Source organism: Pleurodeles waltl, chromosome 3_1 (genome assembly GCF_031143425.1).
Source record: "Pleurodeles waltl isolate 20211129_DDA chromosome 3_1, aPleWal1.hap1.20221129, whole genome shotgun sequence".
NCBI lineage: Eukaryota > Metazoa > Chordata > Amphibia > Caudata > Salamandridae > Pleurodeles > Pleurodeles waltl.
In genome coordinates this window covers 233,905,506-233,932,470 of record NC_090440.1, presented here as the reverse complement: position 1 = coordinate 233,932,470, position 26,965 = coordinate 233,905,506, and the positions used below count along the sequence as shown (strand labels likewise).

The following is a 26,965-nucleotide window of genomic DNA, read 5'->3' as shown; positions in this document are numbered from 1 at the left end:
TAACCAGCAGAAACTCTGCTGTCAACCGACCTAACCCAATTGAGCCGAGAGATTCCTCATGGATCTTTTCCCAATAGCGGTCTTTGATCAGGCGTTTAGCGTTACCAGGAATCATCTCGGGATTCTCCCAATAATGGGATAAATTCAGTTTAACCCAAGCCACTTTCATCTCCCTAAGCCACCGTACTTTTTCCCATCCATAGCAAGGTGGCAATAGTTCTTTAACTGCTGACCTGAAGGGTTCGAGTTCATCCGTTTTCCATAATCTGACCCAGTACAGAAGTGGTCTTAAGTATGCTGTATCCTTAATACTATTTAGACCCAGGTCCAGTCTTAGGGGGAGCATCGGGGTGCCCTTCCCTAGTCTGGATATGTGTTTAAGGAAATTATTTTCTTTGATTTGAAGAGCGTCCATTTGTCTGTGGGATCCCCAAAGTTCCGCTCCATATAGGGCAGCGGCACGGATTTGGGCTTTGTAGATTTCAGAGATGAGAGTGAGAGGGGGACTTGTTGCAGTGCTAGCCTTACGTCCTATCACTCCACATCTTTGACTGATTGTTAATGCCCCTTTCCTTATAGCTGCATCCCAGCTGCCCTTATCAGATAGTCTGATACCCAAATAATCGTATTCCATTACCCTCTCCAGATGAATTGAATCCATCTTGATATTTACTCTAAGCTTCTTGTTCGGGGCACTGTATATCATAATCTCTGCAGAATACACCGAACTGGTCAACCAGATTCTGGATTCCCATGGATGATTTAGACAGAAGGATAGTGTCATCTGCATAAAGTAGGCATGGAACTTTGGTCCCGGCCAGCTTTGGGGAATCATTAGTGCAATTTGCTAAATACTTAATACAATTATTTATGTATAGAAGAAAAAGGGTAGGGGCCAAAACACACCCCTGTCTGACTCCCCTCTCAATAGCCACTGCTTCTGTTAGATCACCATTCTTGCCGCTCCTGATTTGAGCATAAGTATTCTCGTGTAGTCGGGTGATAAGTTTCAAGAGGCCATGTGGGACACCCATATTGGCTAGTGTCAGCCATAGCTGGTTTCTGGGTACCAAATCAAACGCGGCTCTAAGGTCAATAAAAACTACAAAAAGGTTACCTTCTCTTACTTCCACAGTCTTCCATTTTATTGTTAAAAATCTTAGCACCTGATCTATGGTACTAACTACTGGCCTAAACCCTGCTTGCAAATCAGAAATGGCACTGGTTTCCAGAATCCATTCTTCTAAACTAGACAAAATTTGCTTTGCAAAAAGTTTTTGGAAGTTGTCAAGTAAGGAGATTGGGCGGTAGTTAGCAGGGTTAGAGGGGTTACCTTTCTTAAAGATGGGAACATAGCTCAATACGTTTCCATTAAATGCAACCACAGTGGTTTGTATGGCTGATGTTGCCAAATAGCAGGCCATGCTCTTGCATCATAAGTTCTAAGTTTCATTTTGGTAGTTGAATGGATGAACGGATGCTGGGACTGAATCATGAACTTGCTGTACATCTAGTGCAGGCTTAGAACAAGCCCATGCACTTGTTTTCATGGAAATTGCACTGTCTGGAGCACTTACTAGGAGGCACAAAGCAGTTGCTGCTGTTTCATCAGGCGCAGCTCCTCCACTATGGTGGAGGAGCGTCACCCCCAGCCAGCGCTGCAGCTGCAAACCTTTAACAATAAAACGATAATAAACCACATTTATTATCGTTTTATTGTTAAAGTGGCGGGCAATGGGGTGTGACAGGGACGGAGTGGGAGAGTGCGCTTGTGTGTTTGGCCGGCCGTCTTGGACCGGCCAAACACACATGCGCATAAGGCTCTCTCCAACCCAGCACTGTGCTGTTGGGTTAGAGAGAGCAGGAAGGGGCTCTGAGTCTGCCTCAGAGCGCCAAGTCAGGTCACTCCGGCCAATCCGAACACTGCTTTCATGCTGCTAGCAGCATGAGAGCAGCATTCGGATTAGCTGCAGGGCAGGCTTGGGGTTTGTGCCTGCAGTGGAGGCTGAAGAAAGGCGCAGCGGCAGCGCGGAATCAGTTATTTTTTTTAAACTTAGATTTTTTCTCTTTTCCCAAATCCCCCCTCCCGTCACGCACCGCCCCTATTGCACGCGGCGAGCCGCTCCTGTGTTTCATGCTTCTGAGCTGTTCCCTGTATAGCTCAAAAACTAACTTGTACATTGAATCGGTCCAATATATGCACTCACATCCTTAGTAAGGAGGCGTGCCTCCTATAGACATGTTTTTCATACCAACTTGATTTAAAACTAAGAACAAGATTCTTGTGAAAAACACTTTACGGAAGGTCACTGATTCAAAAGGCAATTGTATGTAGAGTTATCGTTATGCCACAACCCTGATAGTTGGACTTTCAGAAAGCAAATCTCCATCAGGCTCAGTGAAAGAGGATGACATCATGGTGGTAACGCTTATCTTAGACCCAGACCCTACTCTGAATTCAGCTGCAAACTAACTAGCCATTACACATCAATGTGCAGTGAACACTGAGGCAAAGCCATATGAGATAAGTCTTGCTCATAAAAAAGGAGTGGTACTTTATGTCCCGCGGGTCCAGGGATCTTGTACTTGCATTGTCACAAAGGTATATTAAATAGGCCTGGTAGAAATTGTAATTATGCTTGGGTAGTTTTGGTAATTTCACATTACTCTTTTAACTTGAAATTACCAATAATAATGTGATAACACATGTTACCATATCTCTGAGTAATTTGGCAAAAAACTTACCACAGGAGCATAAGAACAATGAACTTAGCAAACAAGAGTGACTGCTGTTGTTCGTCTTCTGTTGCATTTAGTGCTATTTTCTTAGTGCAAAATGCATCCTTGGATCCATTATTGGTGCTAGGGTACATTTTGCATTAAAAAAATGGTGAAAAATGCTGGGTGTAGGAAAGTGCCCTTTTTGGCATAATTTTAACCCCTGCCCCCCCCCACCACACCCACTTTTTGCCTGATATGGATACTGTCTTGACGGGGAATGTGCTGGGATTCTGCTAACCAGGCCCCAGCACCAGTGTTCTTTCCCTAAAAATGTACCACTGCTTCCACAATTGGCACATCCTTGGCACACAGTTAAGTCCCTTGTAAAAGGTACCCCTGGTACCAAGGGCCCTGTGGCCAGGGAAGGTCCCCAAGGGCTGCAACATGTATTATGCCACCCTGGGGGACCCCTCACCGAGCGCATGACAATGCCTTTGCAGCTTGTGTGTACTGGTGTGCCAGGCCCACAAACCACTGCCTGTGGCATAGGGAAATCACCCATCTAGCAGGCCTCACAGCCATAGGGCAGGGTGCACTATACCATAGGCGAGGGCCCAGTTGCATGAGCAATATGCCCCTACAATGTCTAAGAATGGACACTATAAGTGCAGTGTGGCCATACTGAGTATATTGGCTTGGAGTTTGTCATTACGAACGCCACAGCTCCATAATGGCTTCACTGGTGTCGGGGAAGTTTGGTATCAAACTTCTCAGCATAATAAACCCACACTGATGTCAGTGTTGGATTTATTGAAAAATGCACCCAGAGGGCATCTTAGAGATGCCATCTGTATTTTAGCCAAACTTCTAGTGCAAGACTGATAGGTCTGTGCCAGCCTGCCAATTCCAGACACGCTTCTGACCACATGGGGTGAGACCTTTTGTGCCCTCTGTGGCCAGAAACAAAGCCTGCACTGGGTGGAGTTTCTTCACACCTCCCCCATGCAGGAACTATAACACCTGGTGGTGAGCCTCAAAGGCTCAGGCCTCTTGTTACAGTGCCCCAGGGCACTTCTGCTAGTGGAGATGCCCGTCCCACTTTTGACGACAAGTCCGCCAGGAAAGCTGGGAAAAACAAGGAGTGACCACTTCAGCTAACACCACCCCTAAGGTGTCCAAGCTGAAGTGCCCCCCTCCTTGTAAAATCCTCCATCTTGGTTTGGAGGACAGGGACCAATAGAGTTAGCTCTGTGTCCCCCTCCACAAAGGGAGTGGACACCGGAAAGGGTGTAGTCTCCCCCAGGGACAGTAGCCATTGGCTACTGCCCCCTGGCCCCAGAAACGCCCCTAAATCCAGGATTCAAGGGCTCCCCTGAACCTAGCTCGTCAGATTCCTGGCGACCTAAAGACGACAAGAAGAAAGAAGGACTGCTAAGCTGACCCCCAGCAGAGAAGACTGACGACACCAACTGACTTGTCCCCAATCCTACAGGACTGTCTCAAGATTCTGAAGCCCTGCTACAAAAAATCAACGCATCCTGCAGGACCGGGGATCTCTTAAAAGCCTCATGAAGAGTGCCTGCACTCCAGAGGACCAAGATCTCCCGTGGAGCGGCCCTGTCCAGAAAGAAACTTCAGCAAAAGACTCTAGAACCGACCTAGATCTGCAAGTTCTGCCCACTCTGCACCCGACGCCCACAGCCCGTGTCCAGGTGGCCCAACCAACTAAAGCTGGCCCCCAGGCGATTCTGACCTAGTGTCCACTCTAGGTTGGCCCATCATGTACAACACGACGATGCCTACATCCTAAATCTGGAGGACCCGACCTCCGGTCGAGAGAGAACCGGACGAAGATTCCCAACGCCTAAAGGTACCCTGCATCCGCAGCCCCCTTGCCTTGGGGAATCCGACAACATTCAGCAGGCAGGCCTCCACACTGTCCAGCCTGTGGCATTCTGGAACCGACCCCCTGGACCTGGCCTACAGCATCTTTGTGACCCCTGTGGACCCTCTATTGAAAAGCATTGGGAGCCTGATGCTGTGTTTGTACCCTGCACTAGGCCGCCCCTGTGCCACTGGGGTTGTGTGTTTGGTGGTGATCTGTGGCCTCCCAGTGCTCACCTAAACCTCCAGATCTGCCCACTGAAGAAGCAGGTACTTACCTACAAGCAGGCCTGATTCAGAGTATCCCGAGTCTCCAGAGGACTTCATTTTAAATCCTGCATCATCTTTCACCTCTGCACCTGGCCAGCCCTGTGTTGCTGGTGGTGGGTGTTTGGCGTTAAATTCAACCCCGACCTGTGGACATTCTAACCCTCGAAGGCTGGAACTGTAAGTCTGACACTTACCTCAAAAACTGTACTAACGTTACTTCTCCCCAGAATGGTCTTTGAAAATTGCACTGTCAACTTTTAAAACAGATATTTGCTATTATCTTGAAAACCATTTAACTTGCCAAATTGAAACAAAGTGGTATTGATGCATATGTTGTATACTTACTTGCAAATATATTTAACTGCAAACTGAATCTTGTGGTTCTAGAAAAAATATATATTTTTGCTATATAAAAATCATTGGCCTGGAGTTAGTCATTGAGTGTGTGTGTGTGTTGCATGGTTACCCCACTTTCTGACTGTTTGCCAGTGTGTTTGACTGTGTTCACTGGGATCCTGCTAACCAGGAACCAGGTGATTATGTTCTCACCCTTCGAACTTGGCAACTATACAGTTTTCTTCCCACAATTGGCATACTGGTCCCCCCATGTAAGTCCCCAGTATATGGTACCTAGGTACCCAGGGCACTGGGGGTACCAGGGGATCCCTATGGGCTGCAGTAGTTATTCTGCCACCCATAGGGAGCCCACGCAAAGGGTTCTGCAGGTCTGCCATTGAAGTATGCGTGAAACGGGTGCATGCACCCGTTTTCAATACAGGTCACTGTACCAGGTCACTGTAAGTCACCCCTATGGTAGGCCCTCTTGGCCCAGATGGCAGGGTGCAGGTACCTCTGTGTGAGGGCACCCCTGCACTAGCAGAGGTGCACCACAAACTCAAGACCCATTTTCCTGGACTTTGTGAGTGTGGGGACACCATTTTATGAGTGTACTGGACAAAGGTCACTACTTATGTCCAGCTACATAATGGTAACTCCGAACCTGGGCATGTTTGGTATCATACATATCAAAATCATACCTCAAAACTGCTGCAAGTATTCGAAGTATGATTCCATGCACTCTGGGGGCTCCTTGGAGAACCCCTAGCTTTGCTACCACCAATCTTATAGGGTTTTCCAGGAAACCCAAGCTGCTGACACACCTCAGACAGGTTTCTGCCCTCATGCTGTTTGATCCTATCAAGCCCAGGAATGCAGAACAAAGGATTTCCTTTGGGAGGGGGAGGTAACACCCTCTATCTTTGGAAATAGGTGTGACTGGCTTGGGAGGGGTAGCCTCCCCAAGGCACTGGTATGCTTTGAAGGGCACATTTGGTGCCCTACGTGCATAAACCAGTACACACTGGTTCAAGGATGCCCAGTCCCTGCTCTGGCGCGAGACTGGACAATGGAAAGGGGAGTGACCACTGCCCTGTCCATCACCATCCCAGGGGTGGTGCTTAGAGCTTCTCCAGAGGGTCTGCCATCTTGTTTCCAAGGATAGCAGGGAACTCTGGGAGCATCTGAGTGGCCATGCCAATCAGGTGATGCCAGAGGCCCTCCTGATATGTGCTTACCTGGCTAGGTGAACAATCCCCCTATCAGGTCTATTTAGGGTCTCTCTCTTTGGTGGGTCCTCAGATTCGGCTTGCAAGATTCCAGCAGGATTCCTCTGCAACCTCCACTTCGACATCTGGCCACTGGAACTGGACCCTCCAGGAACCTGACAATGCTGCAATCCACAAAGAAGACTCTTCTGCAACTTTGCTTCCAGGGTTCCTGCCAGCTTTGCAACATTTCCTCGGCTATGCATCCTCAGAAGACTGCAACTCTTCAGCCTGCACAAGAAGAAGAAGAAATCTCACTTGGAGTGAAGGAGCCACTCCCCTGCATCCGCAGGCACGTGCTGCAACGACGACCGGCTGGATGTATCCCCTCTCATCCTGAGCTGCGTGGATCCTGCATCGCGAATGGTGGTCCAGGGTAGTCCTCCTGGTCCCCTTTGCCAGATGTGGAGGTAAGCCCTTGCCTTACCATGCAGGACAGTAACCCCGTGCACCGCGTCTCTTGCAGCTGCAAAGACTTGTGTGCATCTCCTGCAAAGGGATCTTCAGGTGACGTGTAGCTCCAGTACCCAGCACTCCTTCCTGTGGCGCACAGCCCTCTGCGTGGTTCACCTGCGGCGTGGGATCCCTTTCTGTAGTGCTGCGTAGGCTGCTTTTGCGACTTCTGTGTCCCCGTCCTGTAGGACTCCTGTGGGTGCTGCCGTCTGCTCCTGTGGGCCCACTGTGACCCCGAGGGTCTCCTGTGACTCCCCCTTCTGCGTTGAGTCCTCCTGGACCTTGCTGGTCCCCAGCAGCACCACTTTTCCACTAACTGCAAATTTGCCTTTGCCAAGGCTTGTTGGCGGAATTCCTGCACCAACACCCGTCTGCAATCTTCACTCCAGCATGGGTCATCTTCTGCATCCACCAGGAACTCTTTTCCGGATCCAGGACTGTAGTGCTCACCTGTTCTTCCTCACCGGCGACCAACTCCTGCAACTACAGGTGGGTGGATAGCAGCTCGTACTCCTCCTGGACTCCACTGACACTTGGTCCCCTCTCTCCATAGGTCTTCCTCTCCAGGAATCCACCGCTGGTTTCTTGCAGTCTTGTCTGGGTGTCTTAATTTCTTCTTTTTCCACCTTTTGGGTTGTTTGGGGAAATTCCAGTGATTTACTCCTGCATTCCTGGTCGCTGGGGGGGGGGGGGGGGGGGGGGGTAGACAGGGGTACTGTGTTACTTACCTCTGTGGTTTTCTAGTACTCCCAGCTCCCCTCTACACATTCCACTTACCTAGGTGGGGGTCCTGTGTTCGCATTCCATTTTTTTAGTACATGGTTTGGGCTCCCCCAAGGGCCACTACTGGTTATTACTATTTGCACTGTTTTCTAACCTTTTCTATGCCTATTTTTGACTACTAGTGTATATATTTAGTGTATTACTTACTGCCTATTGGAGGGTTGCTCTTCTAGTATTTTGTGGTATTGTGTTCCAACTGAGTGTTTTCTTTCATGTGTGTAAGCGCTGTGTGACTACAGTGGTTTTGCATGAGCTTTGACTGTCTCCTAGATAAGTCTTGGCTGCTCATCTACAGCTACCTTTAGAGAGCTTGGCTTTTAGACACTGCCTGCACTTCATTAAGAGGGGATACCTGGACCTGGTATAAGGTGCAAGTACCTTGGGCACCCACCACACACCAGGCCAGCTTCTTACAGAGTGCTTCATTTATTGCCTGTGTGTGTACAGAAAATACTTTGCACTACCCTCTGATAAGCCTAACTGCTCAACCACACTACTACAAAGAGAGCATTAGTATTATTGACTTTAGCCTCTGTTAAGCCTCTGGGGAACTCTTGGACTCTGTACACACTCTGGGGGTCATTACAACCCTGGCAGTCAAAGACCGCCAGGGCTGTTTCGACGGAAGCACCGCCAACAGGCTGGCGGTGATTCCCATGGGTCGCACCGCTGGGACCGGCGGTTTACCGCCACTTCAGTCCCGGCAGTTTTAATCCACTGGGGCAGCGCTGCTTGCAGCGCTGCCCAGGGGATTACGAGTCCCCCTACTGCCAGCCTTTTCCTGGCGGTTTGAACTGCCAGGAAAAGGCTGGCGGTACGGGGAGTCGCGGGCCCCCCCTGACACGACCCCGTGCAGCTTTTCACTGTCTGCAATGCAGACAGTGAAAAGCGCGACGGGTGCACCTGCACCCGTCGCACAGCCGCAACACCGCCGGCTCCATTTGGAGCTGGCTCCTGTGTTGCGGCCGTGATCCCCGCTGGGCCGGCGGGCAGAAACCAGGTTTCCGCCCGCCGGCCCAGCAGGGATCTCAAAATGACCACGGCTGGAGTGCGGCTGCATTGGCGGCCGCCCGGCAGTCCAACCTTGGCGGGCGGCTGAAGGTTGTAATAAGAGCCTCTATCTCATTTTGATGTAGTATATACAAAGGCAGCTTCCTACACTTGGTATCAACCTTGCGTATTTTTGTTGTAATTTCGGGTAGTTACGCAACAGCAAATTACGTGAGTTACAGCCATCCCGAATATTAAATGGTTTACCATGGCTGAAGTGTGTCATAGCAAAAGAATCCATCACAGAAAGGTGACATCAGAGGGCACCAAATGCAGTGGTTTCTAGTTTCTACCCAAAAACAATTATTCTCTTTGGTGGGGTTTTATAGGTTATAATCGGTTTTAAATCAAAACAAGAAATCCTAACTATGCCTAATGTACAAGTTACTTACCTTTGGTTACGATATGTATCTGGTAGAGACATATTCTAATTGCAGATTCCTTACCTTTGATATCCCCAGGCGTCAGACTGGATCCGAAGATTTTTTATTAGAGTAGCACCCCTGCGTGCCGTTAGGTGGCATCGGTTGACTCCGCAGGCGTCGTGGTCGCCGTGATGATGTTGCAGTCGTATGTAGGCGCCACCCCGGTGGGCTGACGTCAGATTCTTTTCACGACTTTACACGCCAGTAGCGCGGAGCCATGAATGACATTGAGAATGGTGCGCCAAAACTAGGGCCCTTAGAGGGAAGTACCTGTCCTAAGTAATCAGTTCGCATTGCGGGGAGGATGGGCGGGTCAGTAAGTAATCTGCAAATAGAATATGTCTCTACCAGATGTATAGTTACCGAAGGTAAGTAACTTGCACATCTGATAGAGCCTTCTAGTTGCAGATTCCTTACCTTTAAATAGATACCCGAACAATACCATCCCCGGTGGTGGGCTGCAAACTAAGTTCACACCAAAAAATCCTGCATGACCGAACGGCCAAAATAGCCGTCCCTGCGGACCTGACTGTCCACGCAGTAGTGCTTGGTGAAAGTATGTAAGGATGCCCATGTTCTGATGTGGCAGATATCCAGTACTGGAACTCCGCATGCTAACGCTGTGGTAGCAGCAGTTGCTCTGGTTGAATGAGCATGCAAACCCTCAGGGGGTTGCTTTTTCACCAAAGCGTAGCACATCTTGATGCAGAGGCCTACCCATCGTGAGATGGTCCTCTTCTGCACTGCCTTCCTTTTCTTTGCACCCACATATCCCACAAAGAGTTTACCGTCCACCTGGAAATCTTTGGTACAATCTAGATAGAACGTCAATGCTCTTTTTGGATCCAGACGGTGTAGTCTCTCCTCCTCATGAGAGGGATGTGGGGGTGCATAAAAAGTATGCAAGGTGATAGACTGGCCTACGTGAAAAGGTGTTATCACTTTGGGAAGAAAGGAAGCCCTGGTCCGAAGCACCTCTTTGTCAGGATGCACTGCTAGGAATGGTGGCTTCGAAGAAAGAGCCTGAAGCTCACTTACTTTGCGAGCAGAGGTGATAGCAATCAAGAAAGCTGTTTTAAGGGTTAAGAGCCGTAAAGGACATTTGTTGAGCAGCTTGAAAAGGGTACACATGAGGTATGTGAGGACCAAGTTCAAACAGGATGGGAGGACACATGAGTGAGACCTTTAAGAAACCTCCCAACAATGGGAGATTTGAAAAGAGAAGAGAAGGTTGGTCTGATAGCCGTAAGAAGGCAGAGATGGCAGACAAATATTTCTTGAGGGTGCCTGGAGCAGAGTCCTGCTGCGCAAGAGAGAAAATAAAGAGGTGAACCTCTGAGAGAGGGCATCAACAGATTTGTTGATACACAGTGCCACAAATTTCTTCCGACAGGCATATATCGTTTTGGTGGAGTGACACCTGGCTGCCAAGATGACATTACAGACTTCGGGTGGAAGGTCAGAAGCTGTCAACTGTCGCAGCTTGATCTCCACGCAAGGAGGTGGAGACTGGACAAGTTCGGGTGGATAACCGTCCCCTGGTGCTGCGACAGAAGATCCTCCCGAAGGGGCAGTCTGATAGGAGGATCGATGGCCATGCTCAAGAGCTCGGGATACCAGACTGTTAGTGCCCAGTCTGGAGCCACCAAGATTGCTTGGGCTCAGTTTTGCCTGATCTTCTTCAGAAGTCTGGGCAGAAGTGCCATTGGCGGGAAGGCGTACATGAGGCCTGAGTTCCACTCATGACGAAAAAGCATAGTTGAGTGAGTGTCGCCTTGGAAACTCCAACGCGCAAAACAGCTTACATTGTGCGTTCTCAGAGGAGGTGAACAGATCTAACTAAGGCTCTCCCCTCCACTGCTGAAACAGACCTTGCGCCACCTCCGAAGGGAGACGCCATTTGTTATCGAATATGCATCGACGGCTGAGTTTGTCTGCTTTGACATTCAGAAAGCCTGCCAGATGTTGAACCACCAGGGAAATGCCCTGGCGCTCCAGGCATGTCCAGAAGCAAAGAGCCTCTTGACAAAGGGTCCACAACCCCACTCCGCCCTGCTTGTTGAAATACCACATGGCGGTGGTGTTGTCCGTGAACACCTGCAGTACTTTCCCTTCGAGAGAGGGAAGGAATGCTTTCAATGCAAGTTGGATCACCCAGAGCTCCAAAAGGTTGATGTGGAGCCCAGACTCCGCCGGAGACCAGATGCCTCTGATCTCCGTCCCTCCCATGTGGCCGCCCCGTCCCACAAGTGATGCATTTGTCACTACTGTGAGATCTGGTTGGAGAAGGAAGAGGGAACTGCCATTGACCCAATCTGGATTTGACAACCCCCACTGCAGGTCTTTCGCAGTTCCGTCCGAAATCTGAACCATGTAATAGAGATTCCCCTGATGCTGCGCCCTCTAGAAATTCTGGTCCCACTGCAGAGCCCGCATATGCCATCTGGCATGTTCGACCAGCAGAAGGCCATGAGGCCAGGCAGCTTCAGAGTTATTCTCACCAAAATCCAGGATGGAGGCTGAAACATCGGTATCATAGCCTGAATACCATGGACTTGCTTTTCGGGAGGGATAAGCCCAAAACTGCACTGTGTCCAGGACAGCTCAGATGAAACGGAGCGTCTGAGAGGGAGTCAGGTGTGACTTTGGCACACTGATAGTGAACCCCCAGCGAACGCAGGAAGGTCGCCTTAGTCTGGTGGTGGGTAATGACTTTTTGGGGTGTGTTCCCCTTCAACAGCCAGTCGAGGTAGGGGAAGACTGGAACCACTAACCTGCGCAGATGAGCTGCAAACACTACCATCACTTTCATGAACACCCGAGGGGCACTGGTAAACCCAAAGGGGAGCACGGTGAACTGCGACGGTGAACTGAAAGCCAAGGGACCGAGCCGTAGCCTGGGAATCCTTAAAGCACTCTAGCACTGAGTCCGCTTGTCTCTGAAGAGACGAATGCCATCAAAGGGCATGTCCATCAAAGATTGCTGGACATCCCCCGAAAAGGCAGACGTCCTCAACCAGATGTGGGATCTTAGTGCCACCGTCGATGCAACCGATCTGCCTAGTGAGTCAGTCGTATCCAGTCCAGAACGGATCATAAACTTGGTTGCATCTCTGCCATCTGTCATGGCTTGGGAGAGAATGTTCCGGGCCTCTTCCGGAACTTGAGGCAGCACTTGACACAGACCTGGCACACAGATAAGTCCCTTGTAACTGGTACCCCTGGTACCAAGGGCCCTGTGGCCATGAAAGGTCTCTAAGGGCTGCAGCGTGTATTATACCACCCTGGGGACCCCTCACTCAGCACATGCACACTGCCTCACAGCTTGTGTGTGCTGGTGGGAAGAAAATGACTAAGTCGACATGGCACTCCCATCAGAGTGCCAGGCCCACAACTCACTGCCTGTGGCACAGGTAAGTCACCCCTCTAGCAGGCCTTACAGCCCTAAGGCAGGGTGCACTATACCACAGGTGAGGGCATAGTTGCATGAGCACTATGCCCCTACAGTGTCTAAGCCAACTCTTAGCCATTGTAAGTGCAGGGTAGCCATAAAGAGTATATGGTCTGGGAGTCTATCAAACACGAACTCCACAGTTCCATAATGGCTACACTGAATTCTGGGAAGTTTGGTATCAAACTTCACAGCACAATAAATCCACACTGATGCCAGTGTGGGATTTATTGAAAAATGCACACAGAGGGCATCTTAGAGATGCGCCCTGTATACCAGTCCAACTACTAGTGTTAGGCTGACCAGTTTCTGCCAGCCTGCCACATCCAGACGGGTTTCTGGCCACATAGGGAGAGTGCCCTTGTCACTCTGTGGCCAGGAACAAAGCCTGTACTGGGTAGAGGTGCTTCCCTGCAGGAACTGTAACACCTGAGGGTGAGCCTCTAAGGCTCAAGCCTGGTGTTACAGCTCCCCAGGACACTCCAGCTAGTGGAGATGCTCGCCCCTCCAGACACAGCCCCCACTTTTGGTGGCAAGTCCGGAGGAGATAACGAGAAAAACAAGGAGGAGTCAACCACCAGTCAGGACAGCCCGTAAGGTGTCCTGAGCTGAGGTGACCCCTGCCTCAAGAAACCCTCCATCTTGTTTTGGAGGATTCCCCCCCCAAAAGGATAAGGGATGTAACCCCCTCCCCACAGGGTGGAAGCACAAAGAGGGTGTAGCTACCCTCCAGGACAGTAGCCATTGGCTACTGGCCCCCAGACCTAAACACACCCATAATTTGAGTATTTGGGGGTGACCCTGAACCCAGGAAATCAGATTCCTGCAGCATGAAACAAGGAGAAGGACTGCTGACCTGAAAGCCCCGCTGAGACGACGGAGATGACAACTGACTTGGCCCCAGCCCTGCCGGCCTGTCTCCAGACTCATAGAACCTGCACAGCGATGCATCCAGCGGGACCAGCAACCTCTGAGGACTCAGAGGATTGACCTGCACCTAAAGGACCAAGAACCTCCTGTGGCCAGCGGCTCTGTCCAAAACTGCAACAAAGAAACCATCTTTAAAGAGACTCCAGCCTCACTCCGGAAGCGTGAGTCTTCACACTCTGCACCCAGAGAACCATGTCCAGAAGAACCAACCCGCAAAGAGGACCCCCAGGCGATTACAACGACGTGGACACCCTGAGTCGACCTCCCTGCACCTCCACTAGCTAGGAAGATATTTGAAGGCAACATATAAATCCATTCCAGTGGACGCGCATGCCGTCGTGACGGCTATGAACTTCAAAATCATAGAGCCATCTTCTTAAAGAAGTCTCAGCCCCTAATAAGTCACCATCTTTAGAGATAATCAAATATTGCAAACAGTGGCATGGTCTACATGTTGTGTGGAAAGTGGTTCTCCCCCCTTGGAAGACTGTTTCTCCTCCTTTAAAGCATTTTTCTATAAATACCTGCAGATATCTTCTATTGATGTGGGATTTATCAAGAAATTGGTGTACTGTTCTGTACGTTTTCCTCTCTATGTCTTTTGTGTCTACATATGATCGGATGGTTTGGAACCTGCCCTGATGAAGGTGGCCTCCAATGAGAGGATTACCGAAACGCGTGTAGGCTCTGGGTTCCTATTATTTGTTTTGCATTATTGTATAAGAATATTGTGACATCAGGTGCTGGGCTTCATAGCTCTTTGTACATATATATATATATATATATATATATATATATATATATATATGTATATTATTATGTCATTGTACATTTTTTGATTATATTATAGTATGCTGATGTATATATGACTTTTGTATGAATGTGGTGTGACTGATTTAATTTATTGTTCTTTCTGTATTGAATTTGCTATTATATAATAAAATATTGTTGAAACAACCTAATGATTTTATGAAATATGGTTTGTTGAAGTGAAGATTACGACATCTATTTAGCCCTGGATTGGACATACAGCTATAACATAATTGTTGACATACATGATAATGTGAATTTATTTATATCTTGAAGTTTTTCTTTATATTTGACTGTATAGTGGTATTCAACAGTAGCTCTTAGTACTTTTTTGCAGCTTTGACTCAGAGGACTGCCCTGAAACCGAAGGACCAAGAATCTCCAGAGAACAGCTGCACTTTTAAAAACTGCAACAACTTTGCAACTTTCAAAGAACTCTCTCTTCCCGCCGGAAGCGTAAGACTTCGTGCTCTGCACTCAATGCCCCCGGCTCGAGTTCAAGAGAACCAACACTGCAGAAAGGACTCCCAGGCGACGACGACGATGATGAGGGTACCCTGAGTCGACCCCCTTTACACCCCTACAGCGATGCATGCAGAGAGGATCCAGAGGCTCCCACTGACCGCGACTACCTGGTAACAAAGGAACCGAAGCCTGGACCAAGCACTGCCCCTGCAGCTCCCAGGACCAAGAGGAACCACCTACCAGTGCAGGAGTGAGCAGCAGGCGGCCCTCATCTAGGCCCAGTTGGTGGCTGGCCCGAGAAGCCCCCCTGTGCCCTGCTTGCATCACCTAAGTGACCCCCGGGTCCCTCCATTGCTTTCGATAGCAAACCCGACGCCTATTTTGCCTACTGCACCTGGCCGCCCCTGTGCTGCTGAGGGTGTATTTTGTGGGCTTATGTGTGTGTCCCCCAGTGCTCTACAACGCCCCCGAGGACGCAGATACTTACCTGCTAGCAGACTGGAACCAGAGCACCCCTGTTCTCTATGGGCACCTATGTGTTTTGGGCCCTTCTTTGATCTCTGCACCTGACCGGCCCTGTGTTGCTGGTGCTGTGGCTTTGGGGCTGCCCTGAACCCCCAACGGTGGGCTGCCTATGCCCAGGAGACTGACTGTGTAAGTGCTTTACTTACCTGGGAAAAGTAACCAAACTTACCTCACCCAGGAACTGTTGATTTTTTGCACTGTGTCCACAAAATAGCTTTTTGCCATTTTAACCTAAACTGTGTGTACTACTGTATTAAATCAAAGTTCTATACTTACCTATGTGAAATACCTTGCATTTTATGTACTTACCTCAAATCTTGAATCTTGTGGTCCTAAAATAAATTAAAAAAATAGATTTTTCTATATAAAAACTATTGGACTGGCGTTAAGTCTCTGAGTGTGTGTTCCTCATTTATTGCCTGTGTGTGTACAACAAATGCTTAGCACTACCCTCTGATAAGCCTACTGCTCGACCACACTACCACAAAATAGAGCATTAGTATTATCTAATTTTGCCACTATCAACTTCTAAGGGAAAACCTTGGACTCTGTGCACACTATCTCTCACTTTGAGATAGTTTATACAGAGCCAACTTCCTACACGGGACATCCCTAGATGCAAACCAAAACTCGTCAGAAATGAATTCGACAAAATGTCGCAGTTAGTCAAAATATGACTGGGGTAGCTCTTCTCCGGATCTGTGCGTAGGCTGTTGCAGAAAGAAAAGAACTGACATCAGTGCGCCGGGGTGGCGCCTATATACGACTGCGACATCATCATGGTGACCATGACGTCAACAACGCCATCGGAGTTGACCGATGCCACTTAACGGCACGCAGGGGTCATGCTCGAAGAAAAAATCTACAGTCCAGTCTGATGCCTGGGGAAATTCAAAGGTAAGGAATCTGCAACTAGAAGTCTCTATCAGATACGTGCCATAGAAGGTTGTGCAAGGATCATCCCATAAATTGTTTATACCTCCTTTTATCCCTTTTTACCAGGCACAACACGTTCAAAAAGGCCAACTAAGGCTTTTTGATTGACTGGTAGTTTAGCTGAAGAATCTGCTGCAATCCTTTGATAGGTCAGGTAGAGTGATCTGAGGTTCTCTCCTTTACAAGATGCCAGGGAAAAATTATCTTGCACCTCTAATGTTGTGAGCCAATTTCAGTCAGGAAGCCCCTGTTGGAATAGTTAAGGTAGGCCACTATCACTGGATGGACCAAGAAAGACCCATGGTGTGAAGTAAGCAGGGGAGGCAGGTAATCAAGTGTGGCATCTGTTAATAGGTGCACAGACATCACTGAATTTTGTTGAAGTCCTTCTCTAGTTGGATGTCTGACAGGTGAAGGACCTGACTAAATGCCAAACCCATCCCTCAAAATACATTGGGCATGCCCAGTGAATTGCAGCTATATGGATTGGTGAACAGTGGCCCTGTAGTCAATGCCTGTTGACCACTCACTTGCGGGCCTCTGGAACTGGCCTTTAACCACACTGTGTAAGCAGCCCCCCAACCACAGAACCCCTTACACAACTGGTCCTAATGTTCGGCCACGCCATTTGTCCAGCCTCAAGAGCACAGAGCCCACAGGCATTTGGGTGCAAGAGACTGACTTTGGGCACGCCTTGCACCCGCATCTACCTTACTGCATTTTTGTTGTTATCACTCACATACACGCCACATATATTACTCCTCTTTCTCAAACTAGTTAATACAGCAGAATGGACTTTTGCTCTACCACATGATTTGCCCTGAATTCAAGCTATCATTCTGTCTCTAGCAAGTGACTCCAATGTATTTATACCACCCTATTCTAATACCTTGCTTAATCTTTTACCAGTCACTATAATACACAGGTCCTTCCTGATTGCACAAAAAAATCCTGTGGATCATGTTCATATTTATCATATTTAATGCTTCCTTCCTTCCTTCTGTACTTTATCTCCAATCCTTTCCTCCCTGAATCGTTTTGTGCATAATATTTTTATCCATCCTAGACTTCTTTGATACTTTAATAATTTCATTTCTCCTCAATCCTCTAGCAAGTTCACGTTAATATTCTTTTCAAGAATGTATTTTTCTCCCTTGCCCTCTTCGACCCACCTCCAAAATCCATGCATCTTACCATGGACCTGTGGATCAGAGATAAACGACTCTTTGCTTTGTTCTCTGCAAACTCCAAGCTGCTGATATCTTTAAGTCGAGCCCGATACTTATTCATTTGCTCAACGACAATAAGCTCAACACACCTGCAAAACACAACAGTGCAAAGGTTAAACAATGTTCAAATAGCAGTGAGAACATGATAAGCAGTGAGTCATATTCACAAAGATATTTTGAAGTGTAAACGTATGTCTGTCAAGAATACACAAAGGATTCCAAGGAGGCCTTTGAACACTTATACTGAAGTTTCCTTCACACTAGTGTGGCGAATCTGCAGTCTCAAATCCTAGAAGGAAGGAAGGTGTGGGGGAAGGGGAATGGGTGCTCCAATCATGGTTTGAGTTGGAAGTTTAGGAACACCTACTGTAAAATAAGTTACCTACCTTCGGTAACACTCTTTCTGGTGGATATTCTATCTAACCACAGAGTCCTCATTTCTGAATATTCCCCAAGGCAACTGACTGGGTCTTTTTTTTTTTCAAGCAATACCTCTTGGGTCCAGAAATTTTGCCAGCAGTACGTCTGTGCGGCAAAGGTTGGTGCTGTGCTCATATTAGAGCCACCCTTGTAAAATGATGTCAGTTGGTTTCTTGGCGAACCGCACCAGTAAACACAGAGAACAGCAGCAGATTGGTCCTGACCAGTGTGCAGATCTCTAAACTTGGAACCCTTTTAGATGTAAAAAGGTCCAGTTAACAGAACAGACAGGCAGGAAGGTCGGTGAGGAATCTTCAGTTATAGTTCACACCACAAAGAGTGTTACTGAAGGCAAGTAACTTGTTCTTCTGATGGATACTCCTAACCACAGATTCCTCACCTTTTGAACTGCTACCTAAGCAGAGAGCGAGAGATGTTTTGGGAACTAAAACACACAAAACGCTAACTTTGTGCGTTCTTGGCTGTGCCAAAGACATCGATCATTCCGCTGACCATATGCGTTCCAGCAACCACCACTGCAGATCTTTTGCCATCCCCTCTGAAATATGGACATTGTCAGACAGATCTCCCCTAATGCTGTCACTATTGGGATTTCAGAGCATGCATATCCCATCTGCATGCTTTACCAGCAGAAGACAGGAGGTGAAAAGCTCCAACAGCCTCAAGAGTCATCCTCACTAAGATTCAGAACAGAGACTGAAACATCGGGATCAGAACCCGAATGTCATGGGCTCTCCGCTTAAGTGCTTCAGGTAGTGTCCTATAGCCAATACATAGCTAAAATGTCTTCCCCGCATTTATGAGGTCCATTGAATTGGAACTTGAGTTCGTAGGGGCGCCTCTGCTCTTGCGGGGGTGCCCACACACACAGGGACCTGCACCCTGCCCTTAGGGCTGGAAGGGACTACCATAAGGGTGACTTACAGAGACCTGGTGTAGTGACCAGCAGTGAAAGAGTGCATTCACCTTTTCACACAGGTTGCAAATAGAAGGCCTGCAGACACAGTACCAAGGCAACCAAATTTAGAGGGGAGAGCACAACAACTGGGGTCCTAGTGAGCAGGATCCCAGTGAAAAAAGTCTAAGAATACTTACAAAAGGCAAATATTGGGGGTAACCATGCCAAAAAGAGGGACTTTCCAACACAAGGCACAGGCCTGGGTGGTTTAGATGAGCACCGGGAGGGGGGCCCACAGGTCAGCACCAAACACACATCCTCAGCGGCACAGGGACGGCCGGATGGAGGGTGCAAACACAGTGTTGGGTTCCCAATTCCCAATGCTTTTCAAAGGGGGGACCCCAGGGGTCACACAGATGCTGCAGGCTGAGTCCAGGGGGTCGGTTGTGAAAAACCAAAGGCTGGACAAGGTGGATAGGCACCTGCTGGACGTTGTTGGACCATCTGTCGAATTCCCCAAGACCAGGGGGCTGCAGGTGCAGGGGTACTTTTGGGCGTCGGGAATCTTTGGCGGATCCAGTCGCGGTCAGGGGGGTCCTGCGGATTTAGGCTGTAGCCTTCATCATGCTGGCCAGGAGGGGTCAATCCAGGGTGGACTTGAAGTCAGAATCGTCCGGGTACCTTCTCTGGACTGGTGGGCCATCTGGACACAGGCTGGTGGCGTCGGGTGCAGAGTGGGCAGAGCTTGTGGATCCGGGGCGGTTCTGGAGTCCTTCTTGACTGTTTCTTGTGGACAGGGCTGTTGTCCTTGTGAGTTCTTAATCCACTGCTGGGCAGGCAGTCCTTTGTGGGTTTGTAGAGGTCACTGGTCCTGCAGGATGTGTGCCTTTTTGTAAAAGGAGTCTTGAAGCTGCAGAAAGACCAGAAGGGTTGGGTCCAAGTCAGTTGTCATCTGGAGTCTTCACTGCTGGGGATGGCTCTTCGGTCCTTCTTCTTTCTTCTTCTTGAGGTCGCCAGGAATCCAAAGAGCAAGGTTCAGGTGTGCCCCTAAATACTAGATTTAGGGGCGTTACAGGGGTCAGAGGGCAGTAGCTAATGGCTATCGTCCTTGAGGGTGGCTACACCCTTCCTGTTCCCACTGTCTTTGGGGAGGGGGGCAAATTCCTATCCCTACTGGTCACTCTCCTCCAAAATAAGATAGAGGATTTTGCAAGGAGGGGGTCACTTCAGCTCTGGACACCTTAGGCGTAGTCCTAGCTGCAGTGATCACTCCTTGTTTTTCCTGATTTTCCCTTGAGAACCTGCTGCCAAAAGTGGGGCTTGGTCTGGGGGGTGGGCATCTCCACTAGTTGGAGGGCTCTGTAACAGGAGGACTGAGCCTTTGAGGCTCACCCCCAAGTGTTGCAGTTAATGTAGGGGGGAGGTGTGATGCACATCCACCCAAAGCAGGCTTTGTTTCTGAACTCAGAGATCACAAAGGCTCTTACCCAATGGGGTCAGAAACTTGTCTAGTAGTGGAAGGCTGGCACAGACTGGTAGGCCCAACACTAGATGGTTGGGTGTGTTACTGAAAATATGGAAAAAGGAGAAGGCCCACTTTTGCTAATGCATGAATTAGGAGGAAAATGTGCAGAATCGTACATGATCAGAAAAGTATACAGGTCTAGAATGTTCACGATGTCCAAATAGAGAGCCCAGGATAGAGAGGATGCAGGGGTGCAAGGACAGGGACAAGCAGAAACATTTATTCATAATGCAGCTGGAAGTAGAAGGCCACAGAAACCTTGAGCCATAACTTGAAAACACAAGCACAGGGAGGGCTCACATTCTAAGCCACGTTCACAAGGGAAAGTGTACACCATGGTGGTTTTGGAAAGAGAACATGATAAGCTTTGATGCGTGACGGCAAGCAGCTGTGCAAGGGAGGATAGACAGTAATGTTTCCAAGCGTGGAGTTAGCTGAGGAAGGACATACTGATAGGCTTCAGAATGCGAGATCAAAAGGCACTGTGGTTATTAGCAAATGTGTCCATGACAGATGTGTAACCTTCGCTTTTCTGTAAATGCGTAATTAGATGCTTTCCCAAGGAGAAATGTGGCTTTGTGCTAACGTAAGTAGAGATAACAATGTACCAAGCAAGCGCTTAAATCAAAATGCATGACAAGTGATAAGATGCATTCAATGTATTGTGAGTATATAAAAGAAGCTGTTTGTGATGACAAAGTTGGGTGTGGTATCAGTCACAGAGCTGTGCTGCCCTCCCGGCCGTTATTCATAAATGCTCATATTATTTGCCAAACGGAGTTGTGTCGTTCTTTCATTTCCTGACCCCACAACAAGTGAAATACAGAGGGCATCTCTAAGATGTCCTGTGTGTGCATTTTACAAAAAACGCAACACTGGCATCAGTGTGGTTTTATTGTGCGGAGACGTTTGATACGTTTGAAGCAATCATGGAGCTGTGGAGTTTGTTATGACAAACTCCCAGCCCATGTAATTAATGTGGCCACACTGCACTTACAATGACTAAGAGTGGACTTAGACACTGTAGGGGCATGTTGCTCATGCAGCTATGCTCTCACCTGTGATATAGTGCACCCTTGTAGGAAGCTGGCTTTGTAAATACTATATCAAAATGAGATATAGTGAGCACAGAGCCCAGGGGTTCCCCAAGAGGCTTGACAAAGGCAACAATAGATAATACTAATGTTCTATTTGTGGTAGTGTGGTCGAGCAGTAAGGCGTATCTGAGGGTAGTGTTAAGCATCTCCAATATGCCCTCTGTGTGCATTTTTCAAAAACTCCTACACTGGCATCAGTGTGGGTGTATTGTGCTGAGAAGTTTGATACCAAACTTCCCAGTGTCCAGTATAACCATTATGGAACTGGGCAGTTTGTTTCTGACCAACTCCCAGACCATATACTCAGTATGGCTACGCTGCACTTACAATGTCTAAGAATTGGCTTAGACACTGTAGGACATAGTGCTCATGCAGCTATACCCTCATCTGTGGTATAGTGCACCCTGCCTTAGGGCTGCAACGCCTGCTACAGGGGTGACTTACCTATGCCACAGGCAGTGGTTGGTGGGCATGGCACTCTCAGGGGAGTTGTAGGAAAATGGCTCCTTGTTGCAGTTACCCCCCCACACACTTTTTGCCTGATAGTGATGCTGACTTGACTGAGTGTGCGCTGGGACCCTGCTAACCAGGCCCCAGCACCAGTGTTCTATCATTAAAAATGTACCATTGTTTCAACAATTGGCACACCCCTGGCCCACAGATAAGTCCCTTGTAAAAGATACCAGTGGTACCAAGGGCCCTGTGACCAGGGAAGGTCCCTAAGGGCTGCAGCGTGTGTTGTGCCACCCTAAGGGACCCCTCACCTCACACATGCACACTGCCATTGCAGATTGTGTGTGTTGGTGGGGAGAAAAAGGCGAAGTAGACATGGCATCCTCCTCAGGATGCCATGCACACAAAACACTGCCTGTGGCATAGGTATGTCACCCCTTAGCAGGCCTTAAAGCCCTAAGGCAGGGTGCACTATACCACAGGTGAGGGCATAGCTGCATGAGCAATATGTCCCTACAGTGTCTAAGTCCATTCTTAGACACTGTAAGTACAGTGTGACCATATTAAGTATATGGTCTGGGAGTGTGTCAAAACGAACTCCACAGTTCCATAATGGCTACACTGAATACTGTGAAGTTTGGTATCAAACTTCTCAGAATAATAAACCCACACTGATGCCAGTGTTGGATTTACTACATAATACACACAGAGGGCATCTTAGAGATGCCCCCCGTATTTTACCCAATCCTTCAGTTCAAGACTGAGTGGTCTGTGCCAGCCTGCCACTGAGAGACAAATTTATGACCCCCTGGGGTGAGAGCCTTTGTGGTCTCTGGGGCCAGAAACAAAGCTGGCACCCGGTGGAGGTGCTTCACACCTCCCCCCTGCAGGAACTGTAACGCCTAGCAGTGAGCCTCAAAGGCTCAGGCTCCGTGTTACAATGCCCCAGGGCACTTCAGCTGGTGGAGGCTCCGCCCACCCACCACTTTTGGCGACAGGTCCGGGGAGATAATGAAAAAAACAAGAAGGAGTCACCCCCTCAGCCAGGTCCACCCCTAAGGTGACCAGACCTGAAGTGACCCCCTCCTTGGAAAATCCTCCATCTTGCTTTGGAGGATTAAGCCCAATAGGGATAGGGATGTGCTCCCCTCCCCAAAGGGAGGGAGCACAAGGAGGGTGTAGCCACCCTCAAGGACAGTAGCCATTTGCTACTGCCCTTTGACCCTAACACACCCCTAAATTCAGTATTTAGGGGTGACCCTGAACCCAGGGTTTTAGATTCCTGACGACCTACAAAGAAGAAGGACTGCTTAGCTTGAAAAACCCTGCAGAGAAGAAGGAAGACAACTGCTTTGGCCCCAGCCCTACCGGCCTGTCTCCTACTTCAGAGAACCTGCACCCCAGCGACGCATCCTGTGGGCCAAGCAACATCTGCCGACTCAGAGGACTGCCCTGCAACTACAAAGGATCAAGAACTCCCGTGCACAGCAGACCTGTCCAACCAAAGAAAGAAGAAACCATTTTTAAAGGGACTCCCACCTCACTCCAGAAGCGTGAGTCCCCACCACTCTGCACCAGACGCCCTTGGCCCGTGTCCAGAGAAACCAACGACCCAGAGAGGATCCCCAGGTGACTCAGACAATGTGTCCACCCTGGGCTGACCTCTCTGCACCCCCACGACGACGCCTGCAGAGGGAATCCCGAGGACCCCTCTGACTGCAACTGCCCGGGACGAAGATATCAGACACCTGGAAGAAGCACTGCACCCGCAGCCCCCAGGCTTGTGAGAAACCGACCACCCGTGCAGCAAGAACCAGCAGGCGCCCCTCACTCTTGCCCAGTCGGTGGCTAGCCAGAGAAGCCCCCCTGTGCCCTGCTTGCAGGTTATATGTCGGAACCACGGGTGCTTCAAGCACCCGTGGCTCAAAAACGAGGTCGGAATAACAAACTTGTTCTAATCACTAATGCCTTTAACACGAATGTGTTTACAACGATTTTACCATTGTAAACGCATTCCTTGTAAAGGCATTAGCGATCAGCATGCACGGTTCCAGCATGCTTCCCCCCTAACACCCCTCACCCAAAAATTACGACGACCCCCCATCCCCACAACTACCCAACCCCAAAAATACCAGAACCCCCACCCACTGCCCTAAAACCTTAACCACCCCAACGCCCCAACCCACCCTTTAAACCTAAACCTTGACCCCCCTCCCCCAAATACTAATCACCCCCAGCCCCCCACCCCACCCCAAAAACTAAATATTCCCTGAGTCCCCACCCCACAAACCTAAACACCTCAACCCCCCAATCCACCACTTGAACCTAAACCCTGAACCCTCCCTCCCCCCCTAAACCCTAATCACCCTCAGCCCCCCACCCCACCCCAAAAACTAAAAATACCCAGAGTCCCCACTCCGCCCCTAAAACCTAAACACCCCAACCCCCCCTAAACCTAAACCCTGACCCCCCAAACCCTAATCACCCCGAGACCCCAGCCCCCCAAAAAACACCCCCAGCCCAACTTACCTCCTCCTTCACCGCGACGACTCCGACTCCATTCTTCTGTACCTTAACCATGCTTGTACGTGGTTCAGACATGCATGGTTAAGGTACCAAAACCAGGACGTCGTGGAAAACGAAGGCTTTGTTTCGCTTTAATTTTTCATGACTTCGTGGTTTCGGAGCGTCTGAGTGACCCCCAGGTCCCACCATTGAAACCTATTGAACACCCAACGCCCTGTTTGCCCACTGCACACGGCCACCCCTGTGCCGCTGAAGGTGTGTGTTGTGTGCCTATTTGGGGCCCACCCAGTGCTCTACTAAACCCCCCTGGTCTGCTCTCCGAGGACGTGGGTACTTACCTGCTAGCAGACCGGAACCTGAGCACCCCCTGTCTCCATAGGCACCCATGTTATTTTGGATCCTCTTTGACTGTTGCACCTGACCGGCCCCGTGTTGCTGGTGTTGGGTGTTTGGGGTTGACTTGAACCTCCCAATGGTGGGCTACCTACACCCCGGAGACTGAACTTGTAAGTGCTTTACTTACCGTAATAACTAAACTGTACTTACCTCCCCCAGGAACTGTTGAAAATTGCAGTGTCCACTTTTAAAATAGCTTATTGCCATTTTATGAAAAACTGTGTACATTACTGTTTTGATTCAAAGTTCTAAGTATTACTATGCAAAGTACCTTATATTTAATGTACTTACCTGCAATCAGAATCGTGTGGTTCTAAAAATAATATTTTTCTATATAAAAACCTATTGGCCTGGAGTTAAGTCTTTGAGTGTGTGTTCTCACTTATTGCTTGTGTGTACAACAAATGCTTAACACTACCCTCTGATAAGCCTAGCTGCTCGACCACACTACCACAAATAGAGCATTAGTATTATCTATTATTGCCTCTGTCAAGCCTCTTCGGGAACCCCTGGACTCTGAGCACACTATGGGGGTCATTCCTACCCTGGCGGTCCGAGACTGCCAGGGTAGGGGACGGAGGAAGCACCGCCAACAGGCTGGCGGTGCTTCCGGGGCTATTCTGACCGCGGCGGTAAAGCCGCAGTCAGAAAAGGGAAGTCGGCGGTTTCCCGCCGGCTTCCCGCTGCCCCTGTGCAAGCAGCGCCGCCATGGGGATTCCGACCCCCTTCCCGCCAGCCTGGTTCTGGCGGTTTTCACCGCCAGAACCTGGCTGGCGGGAACGGGTGTCGTGGGGCCCCTGGGGGCCCCTGCAGTGCCCATGCCACTGGCATGGGCACTGCAGGGGCCCCCTAACAGGGCCCCACATTGATTTTCAGTGTCTGCTTGGCAGACACTGAAAATCGCGACGGGTGCAACTGCACCCGTCGCACACCAGCAACTCCGCCGGCTCCATTCGGAGCCGGCTTCCTCATTGCTGGTGCTTTCCCGCTGGGCGGGCGGGCGGCCTTTTGGCGGTCGCCCGCCAGCCCAGCGGGAAAGACAGAATGACCGCCGCGGTCTTTTGACCACGGTACGGTCTTCTGGCGGTTCCCGCCAGGCGGGCGGCAACCGCCACCCGCCAAGGTCAGAATGACCGCCTATATCTCATTTTGATATAGTATATACAGAGCCAGCTTCTAATAGGAGTGCCATGTTGACTTTTCTCCCCACTAGCACACACAAGCTGCAAGGCAGTGTGCGTGTACTGAGTGAGGGGTCCCTGAGGGTGGCATAATACATGCTGCAGCCCGTAGGGACCTTCCCTGGCCCTTGGTACCAGGGGTACCTTTTACAAGGGACTAAACTGTGTGCTGGGACTGTGCCAATTATGGAAACAAAGTTACAGGTTTAGGGAAAACACTGGTGCTGGGGCCTGGTTAGCAGGGTCCCAGTACACTTTGAATCAAAGCTGGCATCAACACTGGGCAAAAAGTGGGGGTGACCATAACAACAGTGGCATTTTCCTATAACCCTGCCTTAGGGCTGTAAGGCCTGCTTAGAGGGGTGACTTACCTATGCCATAGGCAGGTGTTGGTAGGCACCCAGAGAGGGATCCCATGTTGACCTACCTTTTTCTCCCTACTACTACGCACAAGCTGCAATGTCAGTGTGCATGTGTTTTGTGAGGGGTCCCTTAGGGTGGCATAATACATGCTGCCGCCCTTGAGACCCTCCCTGGCCACAATCAATCAACCAGTAATTTTTAAAGCTTCGCCAATCACCCAGAGGGTCTCAAGGCCCTGTTTGCGGACGTGCTGCTCAATGGAAAAGCCAGGTCTTGAGGCCCTACCTGAACTGCGTCAGTTATGTGGTCTGCCTGAGTTTGAGAGGTAGCGAGTTCCATGTCTGGGCTGCGAGGTAGGAGAAGGATCTTCCTCCTGCTATGCTTTTTCGGATCTTGAGAATGGCTGCGAGGGCGAGCTGGGAAGAACGGAGTTGTCTGTTGTGCACATAGAATACGAGGTGGTGGTTGAGGTATGCCGGTCCTATGTTGTGCAGTGCCTTTAGGGGTGGATCAGGAGTTTGCATGTGATGCGCTTGTTGACAGGGAGCC

The 26,965-nt window shown here is 49.4% G+C and overlaps 1 protein-coding gene across 7 annotated transcripts in view; it reads right to left on the bottom strand.

The window, feature by feature from the left end:
* The window catches only part of MYO9A (myosin IXA), a 1,132,274-nt gene that overhangs the window by 62,676 nt on the left and 1,042,633 nt on the right, over positions 1-26,965 (bottom strand). For all 7 annotated transcript variants that reach the window (XM_069222286.1, XM_069222289.1, XM_069222284.1 and 4 more), the window contains one exon: positions 17,502-17,625. In XM_069222286.1, the coding sequence (XP_069078387.1) occupies positions 17,502-17,625 (124 nt within the window). The remainder of the gene's footprint in view (positions 1-17,501; positions 17,626-26,965) is intronic.